We start from the raw sequence: 22,671 nt of genomic DNA, 5'->3' as shown, positions 1-22,671 counted from the left end.
TGAAAGACTGAACTACGAACCTCGCTGGATCCATGGTGGTGACTATGTCCCTCTTGCTGCCTATAAAGACTCCTTGCCTCTTCTTCTTTCCTATCTTTTCTATCGCCCTCCTTCCCTTCCCCCATTACCCTAATTCATAATAGTGTCCGTCCTCCCCTTCCCCATTTCCCTGATTAAGATTTGTAATAAACTGGTCGGACCAACATTTGAACCGTTGCTTCTTAATCTCACGCCGGGTATAGAGATAATAAAAGAACCTCCTCTCCCTCCTATAAATTGGAGCGAGACAGGTGACTCTTTCCTAACAGAAATGTTTATTTTAATAGGCCATTACATGCATGTATAAAATTATAAATACATTTTTCTCTTATGTGAGATACGATGTACTTGAGGTGCCATTCTTGACAACCACAGTTCAGCTGGGTTACACCAAAGGCCTTTTTGTAAATCTGTTCAAGATTAGGCAGTTGTTACATTAATTGACATACATTTACATGGCTTTTTGCAACTAGAACAGTTTTCAAAACACCTGAGATCACCAACAATATTAATCAAGACTTATACTTAAATAGAAGTTTTACCCCCAAAACACATACTACAAAATGTCACAACTTCTGATTTAAATCTATAATTAAATGCTACAGTTGCTAAGTAGCCAACTGAAATTGTGTGGAGAAAATTTCAGCATGTGGTTGACTGCTCAGAGTATTGAAATTCAAATGCTGTAGTCAGTTTTAAGCTTAAGATGAGTTCTTCAAAACAATGGCAACAAGACTCCTGGCTGCAGTGACCAAGAACAGCAAGGAGATACTGCAGGCTTCTTTACAAACTCTCTACTGGAATCATTATAAAACCTACATGAAATCAATTAGGGATGAGAAGGAAAATGGTAATAACAGGGAACACTTGACTGACTAATTAATGCTTTTTTGTATTAGTTGGAAATCTGAACTCCTACTCAGCCTACATACTCACTCAAATATTCCTTCTTGTCAGCAAGAAACATAAAACAGTATTTAAAAAATAAAAGTTATTGCGTAAGTATAATAACAAGTGAACATTGCAGGAGATCATCTGAAAATATCACTTCTTCTGCAATAAGTGGTACTCCAAGAAGAACTCAGTCTGAAAAGGGGGAAATCACCTAGTTTCAGGATGATGGAAAAGGGTCATAAACTGAGCTAAGATTTTTCAGTTGAACTGAGTACTCAGAGAAATCAGCTGAAGATCAAAAGATAACCAAAACGTGATCTACATAGTTTCTGCAATTGCTTTGTGTTTGCTTCCTTGCTGGAATACAGTTGTTCTCATCAGAATCTCTCAAATGGAAGCAGCTACAGAAAGGCAAATTGCTGAATGTCATTCTTGAAAATATTCTAACTCTCACTTCTGTGCCTGCAAACCATAACTCATATTGCAAAGCAGCACCGTTTCTAGTTGTACTGATTACAAACCATTCTATTTGAAAGTGAACCACTGTGAGAATACAAGAAAGACTATTCAGAGCAGCCGCTGTGGATCAAGACAAACAGCATGAAAAAGCAACACTGAGAACCAAGGCCAGCTCCAGAAGAAGAGAAAAGCAAGTCAAGTAAGCTTCGTGATGGCCACATGATAATTGCCCTGATTGGAGGAAGAGTGCAAGGCCAGGAATGACTCATGGCTCTGACTGGAAAAGTGCCTGCATGCACACTTAAGGAGCATTTGTGGAAAGTTTTTTTGACATGTAAAGGCAAGTTAAAAGAGGAAAGTTATGAATGTAGATAAGGGATGTTAGAACCTGTAACAAACGATTTGGATCGTTCACATCTGAGTCCGTGCCTGGTTGCCACAAACCAGACCAATGACAAATGCTAGCCTTTAGGGTCTCTGAGACAGGAAAGAAAAATTTAACCCATCGCCATGGTCTTCCGTAGGTATTCCATATCATGACATCATGCAATAAAGTGATGGAATTGGGACAGCTGCTAAGGGAGGACTACAGTCTCCAGAGCACTTTGCTACTTCCCGCATGATTTCTGGGAGGGAGATACACAGTTACGTAGTGATGCAATGCTCTCTTTTGCTCCCCACTGCCATGCTTGCAGCATATACGTAGGAGGCCCTTCTGTTCCCATTTGTTTGATTTATTATTCTTGATTCCTTTTATATTGTATTATCTCACATTCCTTTACCATTTTTGGTAAAATTCTTTATTTTTATCTCAGTCAAGCAGCAACTCTCACTTGTTCACTGGCTTCCTGTGGGGAGAGGGGGTGGGAGAGGAGGCTAGGCCTTGTCATACAACAAGACAATACAGAAAAAATAAGTCAGTCCACAACATCTATCTTCATAAATAGACCAAAGAATTGTAGAATGGCCTGCGTTGAAAAGGAGCACAGTGCTCATCCAGTTCCAACCCCCTGCTGTGTGCAGGTCACCAGCCAGCAGACCAGGCTGCCCAGAGCCACATCCAGCCTGGCCTTGAATGCCTGCAGGGATGGGGCATCCACAGCCTCCTTGGGCAACCTGTGCCAGTGCCTCACCACCCTCTGGGAGAAAAACTTCCTCCTCATATCCAACCTAAACCTCCCCTGTCTCACTTTAAAACCATTCCCCTTGTCACATCACCATCCACCCTCACAAACAGCCGTTCCCCGTCCTGTTTATTCGCTCCCTCCAAGTACTGGAAGGCCACAATGAGGTCTCCCTGCAGCCTTCTCTTCTCCAAGCTAAACAAGCCCAGTTCCCTCAACCTTTCCTCATAGGGAAGGAAAGGTGCTCCAGCCCTCAGAGGGTGACAATTATTTTTGAAAATGTAAAAATACAGTAAGAAGCCCAAACTGTAACTGTTTGCTGGAGGCAGTACAGAAAGAGAGAGAGAGAAACCTGAAATTCAGTTCTGAAATGACAGTGTTTATCATTGACCCTACTATAAATTTTGTTTAGTAAGCAGATACGCATCTACTTAAGAAAAATATCTTAAAATAAATAAAAAAATAAAAAGTTTTCTTAAACATGATTTACATACAGTGGGGAAAGTAAAGAATATCCATGTTCTGCATCATGTATCCACTATTCTGCATCAGGGATTCAGCAAACACCCTGATGAAGAAACTTCTACACAATCAACTGAGTCAATCACTTCAGTGTACAAACTCTCTGTTCAGGCTGCAAGGCTTCATAGAATATACATGCACTTAACCCCATGCCTATACACATAACAGACTTGAGAGTCATCCAACTTTGGATAAATGCAACAACTGACTTAATTAAAAGTTAAATTAAAAGACCTACAAGTTTCACAGCTTATATGAACAAAAGCTCCTGCTCAATGAGGGATTTCTAAGTTACAAATAACTGAACTCACTACACCCAACTACATCAGGCTAATGTTGGATGGCATTACCTTAAGGAGAGTAAGACATCAAATACAGGTTCTCTGAAACCAAAGAATTGACAGCACTTCAGTGAATGGCAGGGAAGCAATATGCAACTCTTTCTGGGACAGAAACTACTCCAGGAGTTTGAGAGGCATGGGTATTACTGATTCCTGATGCTGAGACCTAACAAAGACTATGAAGTTTAAAAAATAGATTTTCTTCACTATGCTTTTTGCTGCAAAACTTAAACACAGCTTTTTGGCTAGTCTCCTCCTAGAAGGGTGCTTCCAAAACAGCCAGGTGACTCTTCATACATTTGAATGACAATGACTAAAATGTAATTTTTAAACACAATTAACTTTTTTGTGAAAACAGGTCACTAACACGATGCTTCAGAGAATTTATTCTCTGTTACCAAAAAACATTCATGCTACCCTTTTTCCAATTGAACAAATGTATAAACAGTACCAGCTAAGAGACAAAGTTCACAGGCATCTGCATTTTAAAAGAAATTAGAAGAGTTATTAAGCATTGCTTACTTGCTTGCACAAAAGAAATACACAACAAGTTTTAAGTGCACGCTCAGACTTTTTTTCTCTGTCTGTCTTCTCCCTTCTTCAGTGCAGTAAACAAGTTTCAAATGTATTCCTATTTCTCTTAAGTAAGGTACAGTTCCAGGCCTTACTTTAATATTTCTCACTCAAATCACACTGAAAAAACCACATCTTCCTGAAGGGTTATTTCTCTGGTGCTCTCACTTTAGAAAGAGCTATAAAGTATATAAAGCTATACTTTCCAGAAGCATAACTTCCCTGTCCTTACATACTACTTTGAGTCCTAGTTTCACAGGTAAGAAACACAAACACTGGGAAATCTAAGGATAAAACTGCTACGTTAGGTCTTTTTCAAGGATACTACATTTTAAAATGGCCAAATATGTTTACAAGAGTTTCATTCACCTCCAATGGATGCTGTATACTTCGCATACAGTGTCACAACACAGGCACTCAAAACAAGTGAGGAGCAGATGTTTAATGATCAGTTTTGAACACTTCTGGCCCAACAAGGAGCAGAATACACGGCAGCAGGCAAAAGCTTATCTTTTGCATGCATTGCCTGGGACTTCATTCCTTGTTATTAACAGCCAGCATCTCCAACGCATCCTTAAAAGAAACGGGACAACAAAAATGCACATCCACTACACCACAGTCACTTTTCTGGATCACCTTTCACTACAGCTAAAAATTTAAAACTTCTTGATGTCTCTTTTTGAGCCCTCATTGTAGCATCTGGATGTGGAGCTTCCTCACGTACACAATTATGCAGGCTTTCTGCGTATTACGTGTGAATTGCATACTACAGTGTTAGAACCAGAATTTCCATTCTATTTCTTCAAACTGTGTTCCATTCCTTAATGCTATCCACTTCAGAACAGCGTCCACTTCCCTAAATTTCCCATGGACCAAAAAGCTTGAAAACATTTTTAATTTAGTATGAACGAGCTACTTTTGAAGGACTTGGTATGGTTGGTGCATCTCTTCAACCACACAGAATTTAAAAACTGAAGTACATAATTTGTCTTGAAATGCCAAGTCTAAGCTAGGCAGTGCACACTTTCAACTTAGCAAAGCAGGCAGGAATGAGTTCCATCTCTGTTTCAAGACAGAATTAAACTGCAGATACCTTTGTGTGTACGTTTCACTTTCAATAAGCTGGCATTTTTAAATGGAAAAAAAAAACATTCCATCAAACATTTCCAACCAGTTTTAGCACTTAATAGACAAACGCAAAATTAAATTTCTCCTTTTGCCTGTTAAGAATCACTTCTAGACACAGTGTATTACCTCAGGCTTTCACCCAACTGCTTTTCAGCTAGAGAAACCTCTTCTTGTAAAAACAAATAAATAAATAAATATCTGCAGCATTATGGACATGAATATAATTTCATTTGAATCAGGATAGCGCTCAGCAGGCCATAAAAGTCTCTTTCAACAAAGAAACAGCAATTAAAAACATGGCCCGTAAAATCCATCACCGTATTTGTAGGGAGAAAAAAAAAAAAAAAAGACAAAAACAACCAAATAAGACATCAACAGCCACGCATGAGATTCTTTAAAAAAATAAATAAAAACACCGTACTATCTTCTTCTGTTCTGTGCATTCACAACACGAGTCAGTTGCAGAAGCTTTCACCAGATGCAAGGAAATTTTTGCCAGGATGTTTTCAAGTGGAACAACTTCCAAAATAAGAGATGAGCTGGAGGTTAATAAAAAAAAACTACCAGCTTTGTGAGTTTCCACAAATAATAAACTGAGAACGTCAGATAATTCCCAGGTATCAAATATTTTCAATAATTCAATATATTTGAATATATGGTTTCTGGTTTTCTTCCTGGTTTTGGGGGAGATTTTTTTTATTTTGGGTTGTTGTTTTTTTTTTCCCCAGGCACATTCAGGAAAACGTCTAAAGGAACTGTAACAGTCTTCTGGGACAGGAAGACTAAGGTTTCTGTAAAAAATGTTATATTAATTTTTATAGTGATGCAAAGTCAGGGAAGGGTTGTTAAGGGATGGCCTCTTGCCACAGGGTGGAGTTTTGTTTTGGTATCCTTTTAGAGTCTGCAGGTGTTTGGCAGGAGCTGAAATCAGGGCCAGCTGTGATGTTTCAGCTCCGATATTTCCCTCCCCATATTTCTCAGAAGTGATGCATCAGGGTGATGTCTTACACCTGATGTACTCAACTTGTGTGGTATGACTGTAACTGCTTTGAAAGAGGGGGAAAAAAATGAGTACCACTGCACGGCTTTCAAATTTATTTTCAGCTGGAAGCATTGATACAGAAAAATTCATCAACAAGCATCGATTTAGTCTGGTAAAACATTAGCTAACAAACTGCTTATAATAGTTTTGGGTTTGTTGCTTCCAATACAAGTCAGTCACTTGATTAAAGTAATGACACTGTATAAGGACTGTGAAAGAAATCATGTTACAAAATCAGGGGAGAATGATGTTTTAAAGAAAACAAACAAAAAGCCATTCTGAATAGAATCTGAATAGTTTCTATTAAAATTGCATTCTCTTTTAAGTTTGTTTTGTTTGGAAAACCTCAAACCACATTGTATTTCATACACATGTTCCCCAGAGTATCCTAAATAGGACCATACTGAGGTCACTGGTAAGTTTTTAAAACGTTTTAAGAATTCCTTTAATGTTTTGTACTATCTTGGTCTTGTTAAAAGAACATAGTTTTGGTTTTTTGTTGTTTTTTTTTTAATAGCTTGAAACAGTTTGTCTATAAAAAGCTTCATGGAAATAGTTTATACTGTACTATTAAAAGTTTGTAACAGTTTTTTTTTAATATTTCCTCCCTCTCATTTTTAAGAAAACTGTCCCCTTTACTATCAAGTTGGCCCCTTTTTCTCTCAGCCCCTTTAACCATACATGCAGAACCACACATACAAGCACACACTTCTATCCACAGACTGATTTACTTAGCAGTACAACTGCCTGTGGTATCCATTTTAGCTTCACAAATGAATAAACGATTACAACTGGTGGGAAAAGTGGACATTTCACTCCATTCATGGAGTATCACCTGGCACTTCAGCATAGTTGAAAACATACATATATCCATGGTTTTTGGCAGCTTACTGTCAGTATGATTGAAGCTGTAATGACATTAACAGTATGTCCTGGGATAAAAAAATGTGTTGTTTTATCTCAGTTTATAGAAGTTATACAAACTCCTCTTGGTCTTCTGAGTTATTTAAAATAAAATAAAATTTGAAAACACAACACACCTGCAGCTGATTAAATTCCATTAGATCATTTCAGTCATCTCCTTTAGCTGGCCCTTCCTACCTCCTTAAAGTTGCCTCCATTCCTCCTCTGTGTTATTCCAACAATTTTAAGATTCTGTCTCTGGCTGGCTCCAGCTGTGTGCACCACTGGAAGCATCTCTAAGAGCTGAGGTGGCACAAGGGGTCGGTTTCTTCTCCCAGGTAACTGGTGATAGAATGAGAGGCAATGGGCTCAAATTGTGCTGGGGGAGATTTGGGTTGAATATTAGGAACAAACTCCTCTCAGAAAGAGTGGAAAGAAAGCACTGGAACAGTATGTCCAGAAGAGCAGTGGAGTCACTGTTCCTGGAAGTACTCAAGAAATGTGTAGAAGCAGCACTAAGGAACATGCTTAGTGGACATGGTGAGGATGGGCTGATGGCTGGACTAGGTTATCTTAAAGGTCTTTTCCAACCTTAATGATTCTGTGATTCTATCTATGACTGGTCACTAATCATGCCAGATTGTGTTTACAATGAATGATGACTTCATTACAGATTAACAAAGTCTGCAGAGTAGTAGGAAGACAGTGGGAATAAATTGAAAAATGGAATTGCATTCAGATCCTATTCTGCTAGCTAATACCAAAATGGAAGAGCTCAACTAAATCTAAGCACCATCTATCAGAAGTTTATTTATACTGAAGCGTATTGGGCTTGGTGCAAGTACTTACCCTTCTTTTTATTTATTACAGAATCTTTAAGGCTTTTAATTACAAGCTAAATGACAGCTTTCCTAGAAATGTATTATCTGATCTAAACTGAGTCTGGGGAAAATAATCACAAGCAAATCAAACAAAAACATTTTAATGGATCATTATAGAGAATGATATTGAGAACTCAAGGATTGAGTTGAGTTTTATACATAAGAAACATCTTGCTGCTATTATAGCACGTTCTCATTGGTGTGAGCCATTCCTTCCCTGCTATAACTGGGACTTCACAGTGCAGAGGACACCTGGATTCCACATTCTCAGATGCTGAGATAGACTTCTCCTTAAACTTAGACAGTGACCCAGTGCACTATCAAGGGTTAAGAAACCAAAATTACAGATGAGGTTATAAGAGAGCAAAGCTATATGCAAGTATGTGTGTTTATCCCAGCTGCGTGCTGTCTGTGCAACAGCAGAAGGATGAACAGGTAGAGGCACACTCAACAAAGTGCAATGGCAAAAAGCTTCTGGACCTGAATGGCCTCTCAGATATTTAAAGATGTGTTGGAGACTTCACTTATATAAAGATATTTACTTACTTTATATGACTTCACATAAGATACCTTAAGATGTCAACAAATTTCCTATTTCCAGAAATAAAAGGAAAGAAGTGGGTAGGATTTTTTGTTTGTTTTGTTTAGCTTTGTTGTTTTGTTTTTCCCTTCACTAAAACAAAACAACCACAGAAAATGCTTTAGGAAGTGGTCTAGTATTAAATGTGGAGGTTGGTGGCCCTGCCTGTGGTGGGGGGCGTTGGAAATTCATGATCCTTCAGGTCCATTCCAATCTGGGCCATTCTGTGTGTGTGAAGGCAGTATGAGAAATCAAACACAAGTATAACACGCAACATTAACACATATACTCTTATTTCATTTCCAATAGTGATAGGATCATGGTGACTGAGTGCCGTTTACTTCACAGGATGGTGCAGAAAAGACAACTTTTTCAAGTAGTTCTATATAGAATAAAAAACAAACAAGCCCACCATACACACACAAATCAGTACGTCCTTCTATGGGAAGATGATTTGAATAGCCTTTATTGCAAAGCACTGTAGTACCTTTGTGGACAAGCTAACTCTGTCAGGTTATTTAATATTTAAATGAACTCTAAGTAGAACAGAGTAACTGAGCCAATCTTATTTCAGGCTGGGAGGTTGCCACACCACAACATACGACCTTTTAAAAAGCAGTTTCATAGTGAAACCAACTTCTTAAAGTTTGATGCTTTACCAAAAAATCCCCACAGACCATCTTTTTAATGTTGCCCCAAGCACAGCCAAGACAGCCATGTTCTGAGCAAAATAAAGACTCTAGCTGTATGTTCTTCAAAGCTGAATTTTAATCCCCGTGGAAGTTATGAAGTGAAAAATTTGGCCCATGCATACTCTGCAGCACGGTACTAAATCATTTTAAGGTAAAGGAGTGCTTTTATCTGAGAAAGACATTTCTGTCCTTATGGTGGCCTAGTAAGTGTTGGTTTATGCTTCTAAAAGTACAATAAACGTATTTATAACAAATGTATATAATAAACATTGCTTTAGGATAGAGATTTGCCTGGCCTTTACAAAAAACTACCATTTGATTTGCACTCCTGACAAACACTTCTTGACAACGAACAAGGGACAGAAAAGTTTGGCTTCCCCTCCTCTTCAGCAGCCAATCATTTCTCGTTACCTACATTATTAGAAATTAATTTTAAGGAGATTAATCACAGAATAGAAAAGCTGGAACTACTGTCACACTCCTCAAGACAGTTTGTTAGGCCCTTTAGCCCAACAGAAGGGGAGGGATCAGTGAATATGCAGATATCCTAACTCTAGCTAAGCTAGAAAGCCAGAATATTGTTTAGATTTTTGTGCTTCATTTTTTTCCCCCCTAAAAACTAAAAATTCTAGTTATCCACATTCTGTACACAAAAGTGACCGATTGTGGGCAACATGAAAGGTACTTTTCTGAATAGATATTCAGAGGAAACGTGCAGAAAAGAGAAAATATGTATCTGACAGAATGTGATTACTAAATATTACAGTTTCTTTCCTTCTTTTATCAGACATTTTTGACATGCCATTCAAGACATGGAATACCTATGGTTTAAAACATCATGGCAGCATCTGTGTTCCCAAGCATGTAAATAATTCAGAGATCTGTATTTATTTCTTATCACAACATCTTATTGGTGTTACGCTGAATCCCCAATAAAAGTCGCAAATTCCGTTTTAAAATAGCTGAAATGAGGTCTGAGTGACAGGAAAAGCAATCATTACTTAGAATTTGTGAAACACATGTAATAATGCATAGAAAAGACTTGTTGAAAACCTACCTGAGGCTCCGAGAATACCTGCTGTATATTGTTGATTGGACCGTATGGAACTCCACTACCTTCAAAGAGCTGCAACCACTCGACTGTTGTTTTTTCTGATAACCTAAGAATAAATAAGAAGCATGTGGATTCAACTCAGTGCTTCAGATTGTAAAAAAGGTACAGAATCTCTCCTCCCCCTCTCACTGCTTCCATACCCTTCCCCACTGATTTCTTCCCAGTCAATACCATAATGAAAATGTACTACATGTGTTCCTCAGAAATGCAAATCCAAAGGCCACAGGGGAAAGAACTTAGCTGAACTGACTTCTATCTACTCAATCTGAAGAAATCCAGTGATGATGTAAAGCTAAATTTATCAACAGTTTCAAATAAGGATCAACGGGTTCCCTCCAGTCCTTAATTACAGTAATGTGCTTCACATTTGTTTTCTTTTATGTACATATTTAACAACAAAAAAGTTATAAAGTGGGTATAGTCTAACATGCAACACTGTTCAATAAAAGCTGATTTAAAGCACCAGAGTGTTTTTCCTTCATTACATCCAAAACATATGTCAGAGCTAACGGCCATGTTTTTTGGTCAGATAACAACATTGACTACATGTTTATTTGCCTCATGATTGTATAATCTATCCTAAGGATATCCAGTTCAGAAAACACACACTGTGGCTATGCTGGTGAATGGATTGCTTCTCGTCCTTTTGTCATCATACACAAAAAGCTTAGCTTATTTTTCTTAAGCCTTCATTTTCCAGACTGGTAGCACTGTTCTACTGCATTTCTCTTCTTTTGGTCCACTTTCTACTCTCATTTGCTTGGCAGAGTTACGTATGTGAAGAAAACACACCTTGAAGCACTACCGTTTACTGAGGGACAGCATTTTCTGTAGCTTTCTGGAATTTGGAAGCAAATCAACTTATTTGGAGTTCCTAAATGGCACAGAGATAGGCCATGTTATTAGAAAGGAAAGATCTCCGTCATGATAGGAACAAACTTGAAAAGAAATGGGATGCAGCATAAAGGCCCAACAGAAATGAAATGAGCAGAAATCTTGATCTCTTGAATTACTAGTATTCTGATGCTCAAACAAGTCTTATCTGGAACAATATCAGTAGCCTCCACTATATTTCTAGCATATTCTTATGCAAAAAACAACTTTAAAGAGAAATAGGTCAAAGTAAGCAAAGACCGAGCTCCTCCCTAACGCATGAAAAGAATTAAATCATTACAAAGAAAATTTACAAATTATCTTTTTATATATGCACAGAGATCAGCTGAAGACTACTCAGATTCTAATGATGCTCAGAATAAAGAAAAGAAAGTACTGATAGCAATGAGTTGACTTTATTTAATACATGGCACTGGTACGGATCCAGGCTTTACTGGAAAGGTCTTTCTTCCCTGCAGAAGTGAGTTATCCATTCTTTGTGGGACTTAATCCCAATATCCAACACAATTTTCACTACAGGTAGGAAACACCCAACTTTTGTACTGCGCTTCCTCAGAAATAGAGTTTTTTCTCCTCCTTAGTAGGTGTGAAGATGACAAATAATAGTGGTAGAAATTGAAGGAGTGATAACACAGAAAATCAGAATAAGTGAGTATGTATGCAAAGTGTATTGTAAAGACAATGAAATATAATTTCTCAAGAAAATAGAAGATTATTACATTTTTTATTTAAAAAAAAAAAAGGTTATAAAACTCTAATTTAAAACAACAACAAAAAAAGAGTTTATAAAACTCTCATTAAAAAAAAAAATAGTTTGGGATTAAAGGACATTCCAACTTAAATGGGATTAAAGGTCCCTTCCAATCCATAATATTCTGTGATTTTGTGATATCTGTTGTTCATTACTAAGGGAAAAATATTGCTTTGAAAGCTGATAGAAGATAAGACATGGATTAAAAATGCACACTGCCTGCAGTTTAGGTTTCTAAGTATTCACTGACAGCAGTTCAGCGCTCCAAAATATCAAGTATAGACAACATAAACTTCCAAGAGCAGTAAAAGCCTGAAATTCTCTCCTGAAAATAGAAATATCGATCAGCAGGAATTTGTGAGGCCTAGAGTTTTGCTCTTCTTGTTTTAAAACCCCACATGCTTCCATAGTACCTTCTGTATTTCCCTACTTGCCACATGGTCTGCTGTTCTAAACTAGAAAATTTAGAATGTCATCTGTCTTTCAGTGGGAAAGCATACATCGATGTATATATAGACATAAAATCACTGCTGGAAATACATAAAAGGCTAAAAAACGGTCTATCTTTGTAGAACCTCAATGATTCCAAGTTGCTGCAGGAGAACTCAAGCAGGTGATTCACACTCCAATTTATTTATTTCCAGATGAATCCCTTTTCCCTCTAAAACGCTCTGTTATACACATAATCACAAAAGTGCCATTTAAATTATCTGTGATTTATTTGTATAATCATTTCAGTTATGTAGTTTAGCTGCTCCCAATTCTTACTAGTATTTTACATGTTCAAAATAGCTTACTTTTAGGTGTTGAATGATATTTGAATTCATACTCATTTTGAAAAGAGTTGGGGAAAAAATGAAGAAACCAATAGGTGCAATCTTTACTGTGCAGCCTGTACTGAGCTTTTCTTCACTGAAAGCAGGTAGTGGTTCCCCACGATGTTTTATTTGCATTTTAGTTCTTGGGAAGCTACTGAAGTCATGACACAGAAATGAGGAATCAGATTTTGCAATAGTTATCATTAAGGATATTTCAGGCTTAAAAACGCTATAAGAGCAGAAAACGTATCACGGGCTGAACTAATGAAATTGCTACTTCACAGGAAGAAATCCTACTCAGTGCCTTCTTTTCCTATATTTTTAAATTCAGCAGGCACCATTAAAGAAAGAACTCCAAATTTAAACTATACACTCAGTAAGGTAATCCAAAAACCATTATAGAGCCATATAAGGAATAGTCTCCAAAATTCCAAAATTTAAATAAAATAAAATTAAAAAAAAAGCTCTTACATTATTTCCTTTGCAAACCACAAGTGTAGTTGTTTCTTATAAAACAAGACCTAAACTCCCTTCTCTTTTCTAATAATTGCTAGTGAAACTCATAAGATATGCCATAAACTTCAGTAATTTTGAAGCAATGGCTCTTCAGATTATCAAAAATTATGCCACAGCAAAACATACAATTTCTGGATGCTGTGATAGAAGAGGTTAAAAGCAAAAAGATTTTCCAGCACTCTACTAGGCAAGTTATCAGCCTGAGGTGTCTGGAAGTGATATAATTCTGGATATCATCATGAAAACGCTTCCATTTCTATTAGACTTTAAAACCTGCTTCTACTGCACCAAACTGATTTCAGTTTAATCTGCATTAGTAACATTCCTTTAAATACAGTCTGTGTTTATAAACATAAACTGTGTTTACAATATGTAATAAAAACATTTTTAGCCTTTTCTGTGCTCCAACATACAGCTACAATGTCTAAGCTATTCACTTACAGGAGGTCATCACATCTCAGATGTCAAACTCATCTGCAGTGCATCAGGTCTTGTCAAACGTGTACTGCCAGTTATCTATGAGCTGTCATAGTAGGTCTTACTCTGATGTTATATCAGAAAAGTCATTTTGTTTCTGAAGCCCTTTCGAAGTATGTTTTATAGCTTTCAGTAAAATAAAGATCTATAAAGTGTGAATGAATCAATTTTGTGTACATTCCTTATATATATATTCCCCATTTGTTGTGTTATCTAGGAAACACAGTTATTGCTATATCCTACGTGGAAGTAAATTCTCTTACACTCCTCTAAAGAACAAAGCCATCCAATTCCATACAAAGTAAGTTTAGAACAACTGCAGAAGCAAAACACTGTTTTCTATAGGGAGAATATATCTAATTAATTTAGAACAATTTGAACCAAATGGAGACATAACTGCAACATCTAGGATTCTGTGACAGTTTTTATTTTTGATTGGTTGGTTTTATTTACATAGATGACCACAAAAACCCTCTTTTCACTTCCAAGTTCACCACAGCATCCTTGTTTTGCAGCGTGACTGCAGTCTGCATTATGTTTCTTTCTATCAAAATTCATTACGTTTCAAATATCTACGTTTTCTCCCTTCAGCACTAATCATCTCTTTAAGAGGTAGTTAACACAGCAAAAGGCTGCCCCTAAAGTAATGCTTCCAATTTTATGTTGGCTCACCCCCAGCTTCATTGGAAACAAGAGTGGCAATGTTGGAATACTGCAGTTTGTGGCAGGCAGCTCCCACAGACTCTCACACAGGAATAGAAAGAACACCATATGTAAGTTCATCGCTACTGAACCAATATCAGGCTGAAGGTGACATTTTCCAGGGTCTCATCATTACCAGAGATGAGACCTGTTGTTATGAGTATGAGCTGGAATGTGAAGTGGCAAGATGTGAACTCCCCATCAAAGAAGAAGTTCAAGATGCAGCCCACAGCAGGTAAAGTGATGTGCAGTGTCTTTTGGTGTAGGAAGAGAGTGATCCTTCTGAGTTTCCTGGAACCCAGAGAGACCATCAGTTCTGACTCCTACATCACAACTCTGACTGAGCTGAAGGCTCAGACTTCCAGATTCAGGGCAATTAAGAAGGCAACCTTTCTCTTGCAACACAGTAACACCAGGCACCACATCAATTTGAAGACCATGGAGCACATTGCCAGCCTTAGCTGGACTGTCCTATCATACCTACCATGTAGTCTGGATTAGGGCACTCTGATTTCCGTTTCTTTGGACTGATGAAAGATGGACTGCATGAGCAACATTTTCCTAGCAATGACACCGTCATAGCAGCCAGAAACAGTTGGTCACTTCCACTGGAGCAGATTTTTGTAAGCATGACAAAAATGCATGGTTAATGGTGAGGACTATGTTGAAAAGTAGTGTTTTGCAGCTGAGAATTTACCCTGCCTCATTGTGCTCTCTGTATATGTTGTTGTTTTCCATGGAAACAGCAGGAGGCATTACTTTCAGAGCAGCCTACATAGCTTGTATAGTTTCTTGCATTAGCATCTCTGCAAGATACTATACAAAATAAAAGTAAATAAAATAAAATAATTGAAAATTCAAATAATAGATCATTATCCCTTAATGTAAATACAGTTTTCAAAATAGTTATTCAATATTTTGTAAGCATCTCCATGTCAGTGTCTAACTAGTCTCAGCTACTAAACAATCACTCAGCAAACTACAAGAGACACTAAACATCCTTGGGATCAGCACGATTCCACTGACATATTTTGCTGATGGATACGTCAACTGCTTTAAAAGATGTCTCACATCTGTGGATGAATGTCCACACGGTGTGGACTGGGACAGCCACAAAAAAAAAAAAAAAGAAAAGCCTAGATACATATATGTATCAAAAATCCACCTTGAAACTTGTATTAAATGTCTGCATACTTGAAAGAATGTCCATAATAGAAGTATTAATTACTCTCCAACCCTATGTGCCATACATGAATGTATATTCACAATCCTTCCTTGTGTTTTGCATGACCTTTTAAAGCCGTACATGATCTTTAAGTGACAGGAAAATGTCCAGAGAGAAGAAATACATACATACTGTAAATTGTGTTTCTGCTGATTTCTAAGTAGCAAAACCCAAAATTCTCCAGAATTTGTATCATTGTTTTTATTATTACTATTATTCAGAAGATGTTAAACTACAGACACTAGAAATGTACTCATTTTTCCAAGCCTTCTTCTCCTTTTCTCAAGCAAGTAAAAGGATTGCAACTTCTGCAATTACAACAAAGGAAATGGAAATCAACTGGAAAACAAATATCACTTAAAGCATTACAAGAATAATAGAAAGTTATATAGATTTTGTTGCTATTCTTTTAACTTCTGGGGAAGTAAAGATCCAACAAGGGTCATATTAACAGATTCATCCAAAAATCAATGAGAAGTTCTCCCATGATTTCAGCAGCCTCGTAGCTAGTAATGTATGCTATCAGAAAAAGAAAGAAAGAAAAAAAAAAAAAAGAGCAGATTTATATACAGAAAGGATCTCAAACTCCATAATCACATTTTTAAAAAGCTTAAAGGCTTAATAAATAGTGAGAAAAATAAGAATAAAGAAAATATTCATTAGCTTATCCAGTTCTCAGTTGAAAAGTTTGAGACATTTAGGATCTCTCTTACAGTCCAATTCATAAAAGTTAATGTGAACCTAATGACAACTTAAAACAAATAATTTTCAGACAAATCATGGCAGCTTCAAAGCTGCTTTCCATACAGCTAAGGCATCTATGCACCAAAGGTGAAGCAGATGACGAGGGAAAGCAAACCTCACCAGCTGCTCTCATTGAGCTCAGGCATCTTTCCGATTTCAGGCAGCTACCTTGCTGAAGAGATATCCATTCTGTAAAGTTACCAACAGTGACTTCAGCCCACAGGGCTTTAGGTTTAGAAGAAGAAGGGCTGCTGATAAGGAAGGTGGTTTACAGACATTGGGTGTGTCTCACAAAATGTGCTCCTTGTCAGGCAAATTACACATCTTACAAACACGCTTTCAAGCACCCTCCTCTTCTGCTATTAGGTGGAAACAATTTAGCAAAGATCTCATTAACTGGGAGATCAGATTCCACTGTGCTTCCTTCTTACTAATTCCTTTCCCCCTCACGCTTATATACACAACGTGCAGCTGTGGTGCAGTTAAGAATAAGGGCTTTAAAATGCAAGCGCTAGGAATGGAAGTTCCACTGTGAGTCGTTTCCAGCCCTAACACTTCTGATTTCAAGTCTACAATAACTTAGCTCTCGAAACAGTGTGGATTCATTTAGCTTTAGCTGCAGGAGCACTAATCATGATGAATTTATGTGTTCCTTATTACACTAGCTGTTTTGCTTTAAAGGCTGAGGAATGCCTGCTATTCACTCCTACAACCTCACGCACTCGGTTCCACTTAGAGGTTAATTTCCCAACTACTCTGTGCTACACGTTTAGCTGCACTGTCTTAAAATGTGTCTACGTTACTGTGGTGCAGAGTAGGATTAATGTTCAAATTCCAGAGTAATTTGAAGGAGGTCAACAGATTGAGCTCCCTTCACTAACACAGCTTCTTAAAACTGGCATTACACCATCTTTTGCACAGCTGTGTCTCAAATCACATACGTACACTACATATGTATGTCACAGCATGTGTATCTATGTTTCTATTTATATACACAAAATAAGCCATGTTTTGTCTGGTACTGTTCATTTCCAGAGGAAACAAAGGTGAAAGCAGAGGAAAAGTGGTGGGGGGATGGAAGCCATAATTAAAATTTGGTTCTCATGGATGGGTGTGCATCTAACTCACAAACCAGAGGTTTCCACTGGAAACATAAAAACCGAAACACTCTGTAGTCTGTCAGTTCTCACATGAGCAGGGAGTCCCAGGGGACTCTGCAGTAGCCATTGAATCTAACCTCCACCCAGGTAGGGTCATTTAAATTTGACTCTTGGTGCATATCCAAGAAAGAGACACATTCAGAGGTGATTTGCTTATGACAGACTTCTACTTTGTTGCCATTTAGGGAAAACATCATCTAAATAAAGAGGAAGATGCACAAGGCTCTGAAACACTTTTTTTTTTTTTTTTTTTTTTTAATTATATTTTAAAGCAAATGTGGTTGTGCAAATCACACAAGGGCAGTGGATGGAGAAAGAACTAAATGAGGGGAGCAGTAGGAAGTGGAGAAAGAAGATAAGGTCAGGAAAAAAAGAGCCCAGCAGGAAAGGGGAGCATAGATGGGAAAGGGATAACAGCAGAAATAACAGTAGCAAAGCAAGTACAAAATGCCCCATTAGGGTACTTTCTTGTCAATATCCTACAACCCGTTGGTTTTTGCAGCACTGTACTCACTTCCCCACATAAGATGGGAAATGAAAACACTGCCCCTCTCAAGATTTCTAGAGCTGGTTTCTGTAATTCCCTCTTCTTACTCAGCGTGAGAGCCGGGTCTTTCAGAATACGCTTATCATTCCAGAGAGGTCAACTTGCTGATCCCTTTTATTGAGGTCTGACTGCCTTTATGGCTGTACAAATTTATCTCCCCAACCTGCTCTCCCCTTCTTATCTTTCATGTGTCCTCTGTGGAGGGAGCTGAGATTCTGGTAGCAGGCATCATGCAAGAGACTGGGGTGAAGAGCTGAGGACAGATGTGCCTCCCTCTTCAGATCTCTCGGGGGACAGAAGGGATGAGAAAATTCCTTCTGAAATGAATGGAGCAATTCACACCTCTCAAAGTGTTGTTTCAGGCTACATTTATGTCTTAAACAATATTCATCCCCACCTCCAATTCTCACTCAGCTCAGGACATCTGACCGTGATGAATAGATCATTCCAAACCTTTCTGAAAACTCTGCTGCTTAAAGGTCATTTTTTTCTAAGTGCTATATAATCCCCATGCTTATCTAACTGCCTTAAAATCTGGCATGGTTACTGCAGGTGGTGAGTAGAACCTAAATTATAGGTCATTTGAGTCAAGAATTCCCAAGATAGAGCTTTCTTTTAAAAAACAGCATTCCTTAACGTTGACCAATTGTACCAATGTTTCCTTTGTACACACTTCCAGAATCAGACTGTGGCTAAAAAATCTCAATTGCTTAACATTTACCCTAGAAACAGAAAGGCATCAACTGTCTCCTTGGTATTCAGACTTCAGATGTTTTTAAAACTTTCAACTCTACACATGCAGTGAATTAAACACTCAGGACTTCTGGGACTTCCTGACCTTTTGAGCGGGTCTGAACATCTCCTAAATAAAGCCTGGAAGTCCTTTTCTGTAAGAGAAGGATGTTAAGAATCCTTGTTCCTGCTTACTTACTAAGCACTCGGGAGGTAGACATGAATTGCAGTTAGACTATTTTGAGAATGAAGAAAAAAAGGAGATAAATACACAACTCATAACTCTGGAGACAGGTTATTACAGTCAGTAGAAGCCTAGTCTAGGCTCTGGTGGGATCTCAGCTCAACAGCTTGGAAAGTAAGCAAGCATATGCACACTGCAACAGCAACAAGATAGCCAAGCAACCAGGTATCTGCCATGCAAATCACCAGATTCTCATACATACATGCAAATTTTTACATGCTTTTTATTGCTCAGCCTGACAGATCAAACAAAGTGGCTCATTTTTTCCATTGCAACATCACTGAAAAAAGCTGCTTTGCCTCAGGTTGGAGGCAACCTGCCTGGCACAGCATCAAAATGAGACGTGGATAAATGACCTAAATCCTCAAAAGACTTTCCTGTTCCTTTTCAGCTTCCATCACACAAGGGTTCATTTCCACTGAAGTGATTGTAGTAGAATACGCTGTTATGACAATCACAACTCTTTTAAGCTGTTCCAGGTATGGTTGCCATAAATTCAACATAAGTTGGAGAGTAATTTAGATATAGTGAGGGAGGGCCTGCAGGTGTTTCTTTCTAACTAAGGCACCTTAGGTTTATATTTTCAATGTTTTGGAAGCCACAATACAATCAAGCAATCGAAGACTTAATTAAGATATTTTTCAGTGAAATTATGCCATTACTGTTTTGTCATTTCCCTTTATCTCTCAAGGGCTGACATTTTTCAGCACTGACAAACTATTCATTTAATACTCCAAGTAAAATTCAAAATGAACTACATATAATTTTACAAACAACTGTGCGTAAGTGAATAAAAGCAAAGTTACCAAGAAACGTGTACGGAAACACATTCAACCTCAGTGAATGTCAAAGATGTTTGCTAAAGTCAGTGTTTCAAAAATGAAACCCAGATGAATTCACAGTATCGTGACATAATGCAATAGTATTGGAAGCACCTACTTTCAAAAGCTTGTACACATTCACAGCTGTACTTGCACATGAATTACACAGAAATTCAGCCTAGGTGTTGCTAATAGAACAAGATAAACTCCGACCAAAAAGAAGATACACTGCAGTAAATGACACAGCAATGAGGTAATCTGATGAACTAATAGCTCAAGAGAAAAAAGAAAAAAAAGAAAAAAGAAGAGAGAAATCTGGCAATTCAGCCAAAGAAGAAATGTGCCTTGAAGTTTAGTTTCTTATGAAGGTATTGTCTATTTTAAAATAAATAAATAAATAACAGCATTCAGAATTAACCACATTTATCTGTGGATGGCAAAACATCTCTGAGTCGGACATACCGGAGTATTAAACGAAACGAACTTCAACTAATGAGTTTGCATGAATCAGCTTTGAAACTAGAATTAAGCGCAAATAATGCAAGGGGTAAAAAGTACTTCAAAAGATATCTATCCCCTTCAAAGTGCTTAAAAATGAAGATTGGGTTATGCTGTGCTACCACAGTGCATTTGGAAGGCACATAAAGGAGGAGTTCTAAAAGTTCATTTGTTACCACAGCCATTTCAGTTACCACAGTCAGCTCAGTTGTACCACAGTCATTTGAAAAACGCAAAGTCACCTGGAACAAAGGTCTTCTCAGCCAGTATGAGGACGATAGCTACACTATTTTAAGTCTCAATTAAAAGATTCCCGAGTTTTATTCCATACCATCTTTAACTAAAGCAATTATTAGGATGATTCTCACAGAGAACAGCAAGTACATGCCTTTCTTATTTCAAAAGGATTTGCCCAGGGAGAATTTGAGGCTCAGAGAACCACAATACATAACCATTACAGAGAGTAGCATCAAGTGAAAATCCCTTGGATACAGCAACTCACTGTGAAAACTTTAAAACCCCAGTGACAGCCAAAGCAACATATGCTGCAAGCATTTCATTCCCAGCAGTGACACTGGCATAAAGGCAAAACACACTGATTGTTTCACTAAAATTTAAGTTAATGAACTCATGGTTAAAAATAAGTTAAATGATTTCTAGAAACTCAGAACTATGGCTTGGCCTCTTAGCAGCCCAGGTGATAGTTGGTGTGCAAAAAACAGTATACTTAACATCTGAAAAGTGTTCTCAATACTTCCCAAAAGTAAAAGTATTTCCAAAGATTAGAGTAAAAATTTCATACGATGAGGGCTCCTTATACTTGGCTGTTTGCGTTAACAGAGTAAATATCATTTCTTCTCTTTCAATGAACTCACCGAGTTGACAGTATGTCAATAAGTTCTTTTCTGTTCTGGACTCTCAGCTCATTAGTTTTGTATTTGGAATCCTTAATGACTTCAGGCAGATTCAGGATCTAAGAGAAAATAGAAGAGAGAAGGAAATATGGTTGGTAGGAGACATTTATAAAGCTGAGCACATTCTTTAAGAACTAAGATATATTTCCAAAAAGCACTACTTCTCATTACTATTTCATCTAGATTAGGAAATTAAGAAAAAACAGTGACTCCTGTTCAGTGTTACACAACAAGTACAGAAAAAGCAAAGAACTGAACAAATCTTAGTCACTATTACCTTGGAGAGACTCTTGTGATCATACTGCAGAACATGGAAACATTTTTAAGTTATTACTGTTCTGCTGGGGAGATCTGTAGGATTATCCTACAATGAGTTACAACTCACAGAAAAACAAATAGGACTGTACTTCCTATGCTAGACCAAGAAAAGCCATGTTTAAGAATGTTGTTTTTTTCATTTCACTAAGTTCTGTCAAAAAGAAAAAATGTCATAGTTTGTCTTTATAATTTTTTCAGAAAGAATCGACAAAGAAAATTGGTGGTATAAACTCCAAGAAAGGAAAAACACATCTTCTATTTTTAACTCTTACCTGGTACACCAAAAATTTAACTGTCAAGAAAAGGCAATGTGAATTGCATTATAAATGGAATTAAATAAGTCAAGAATAAGTGTTTGAATTTTTCTTTTTGAGGGTGACAGAGCACTGGAACAAGTTGCTCAGAGAGCTTGTGGAATCTCCTTCTCTGGAGATAATCAAAACCTGCCTGGACACTTTCCTCTGCCACCTGCTCTAAGGAAACTGCTTTAGCAGGAGGGTTGGACACAACGATCTCCAGAGGTTCCTTCGAACCCCTGCAATTCTGTGATTCTGTGTAATGGCATTTATGAGACAGATTAGCTGTATGGACTACCAGTACCTAGTATGTAACTTATTTACTCATGCAATAATGTATTCATATAGAACATAAATAAATAAATTGTTTCACTTCTACAATTGAATAAAACATAACGTAGTAACATCAGCTACAGAGGAAGGCAGAAAAGAAGCTTATAAAGAAAGAGACTGTCATGTATTTAGTGGTCCTCAATGGATTTTTCTTTCATTAACTTGCCTAGGCACTCCTTGAATTCATACATCTGTGCACAGCCACATGCTAGTGATACACAGATTGTTGTCAGCCTCCCTTGGACTTCACTCATATTTATACTAATTCCTTCAAGATGGGTTCAGACCAAGGTCACTACCATTTAATGACTCCTCACTTCACTGGAAAGAATATGGATATGGCTTCAGTATCAAGTGAATAGCTGATGATGAGGTCAATATTTTTCAAA

At 37.5% G+C, this 22,671-nt stretch overlaps 1 protein-coding gene across 5 annotated transcripts in view; it reads right to left on the bottom strand.

Annotated features, from left to right (window-relative positions):
• Positions 1-22,671, bottom strand: part of SUGCT (succinyl-CoA:glutarate-CoA transferase) — a 328,914-nt gene that overhangs the window by 182,603 nt on the left and 123,640 nt on the right. For all 5 annotated transcript variants that reach the window (XM_048951255.1, XM_048951256.1, XM_048951257.1 and 2 more), the window contains exons 11-12: positions 21,297-21,394; positions 10,236-10,338 (exon numbers count right to left, since the gene is read on the bottom strand). In XM_048951255.1, the coding sequence (XP_048807212.1) occupies positions 10,236-10,338; positions 21,297-21,394 (201 nt within the window). The remainder of the gene's footprint in view (positions 1-10,235; positions 10,339-21,296; positions 21,395-22,671) is intronic.

Source organism: Lagopus muta, chromosome 7 (assembly GCF_023343835.1).
Source record: "Lagopus muta isolate bLagMut1 chromosome 7, bLagMut1 primary, whole genome shotgun sequence".
Lineage (NCBI taxonomy): Eukaryota > Metazoa > Chordata > Aves > Galliformes > Phasianidae > Lagopus > Lagopus muta.
This window is presented reverse-complemented; position numbering and strand designations above follow the sequence as displayed.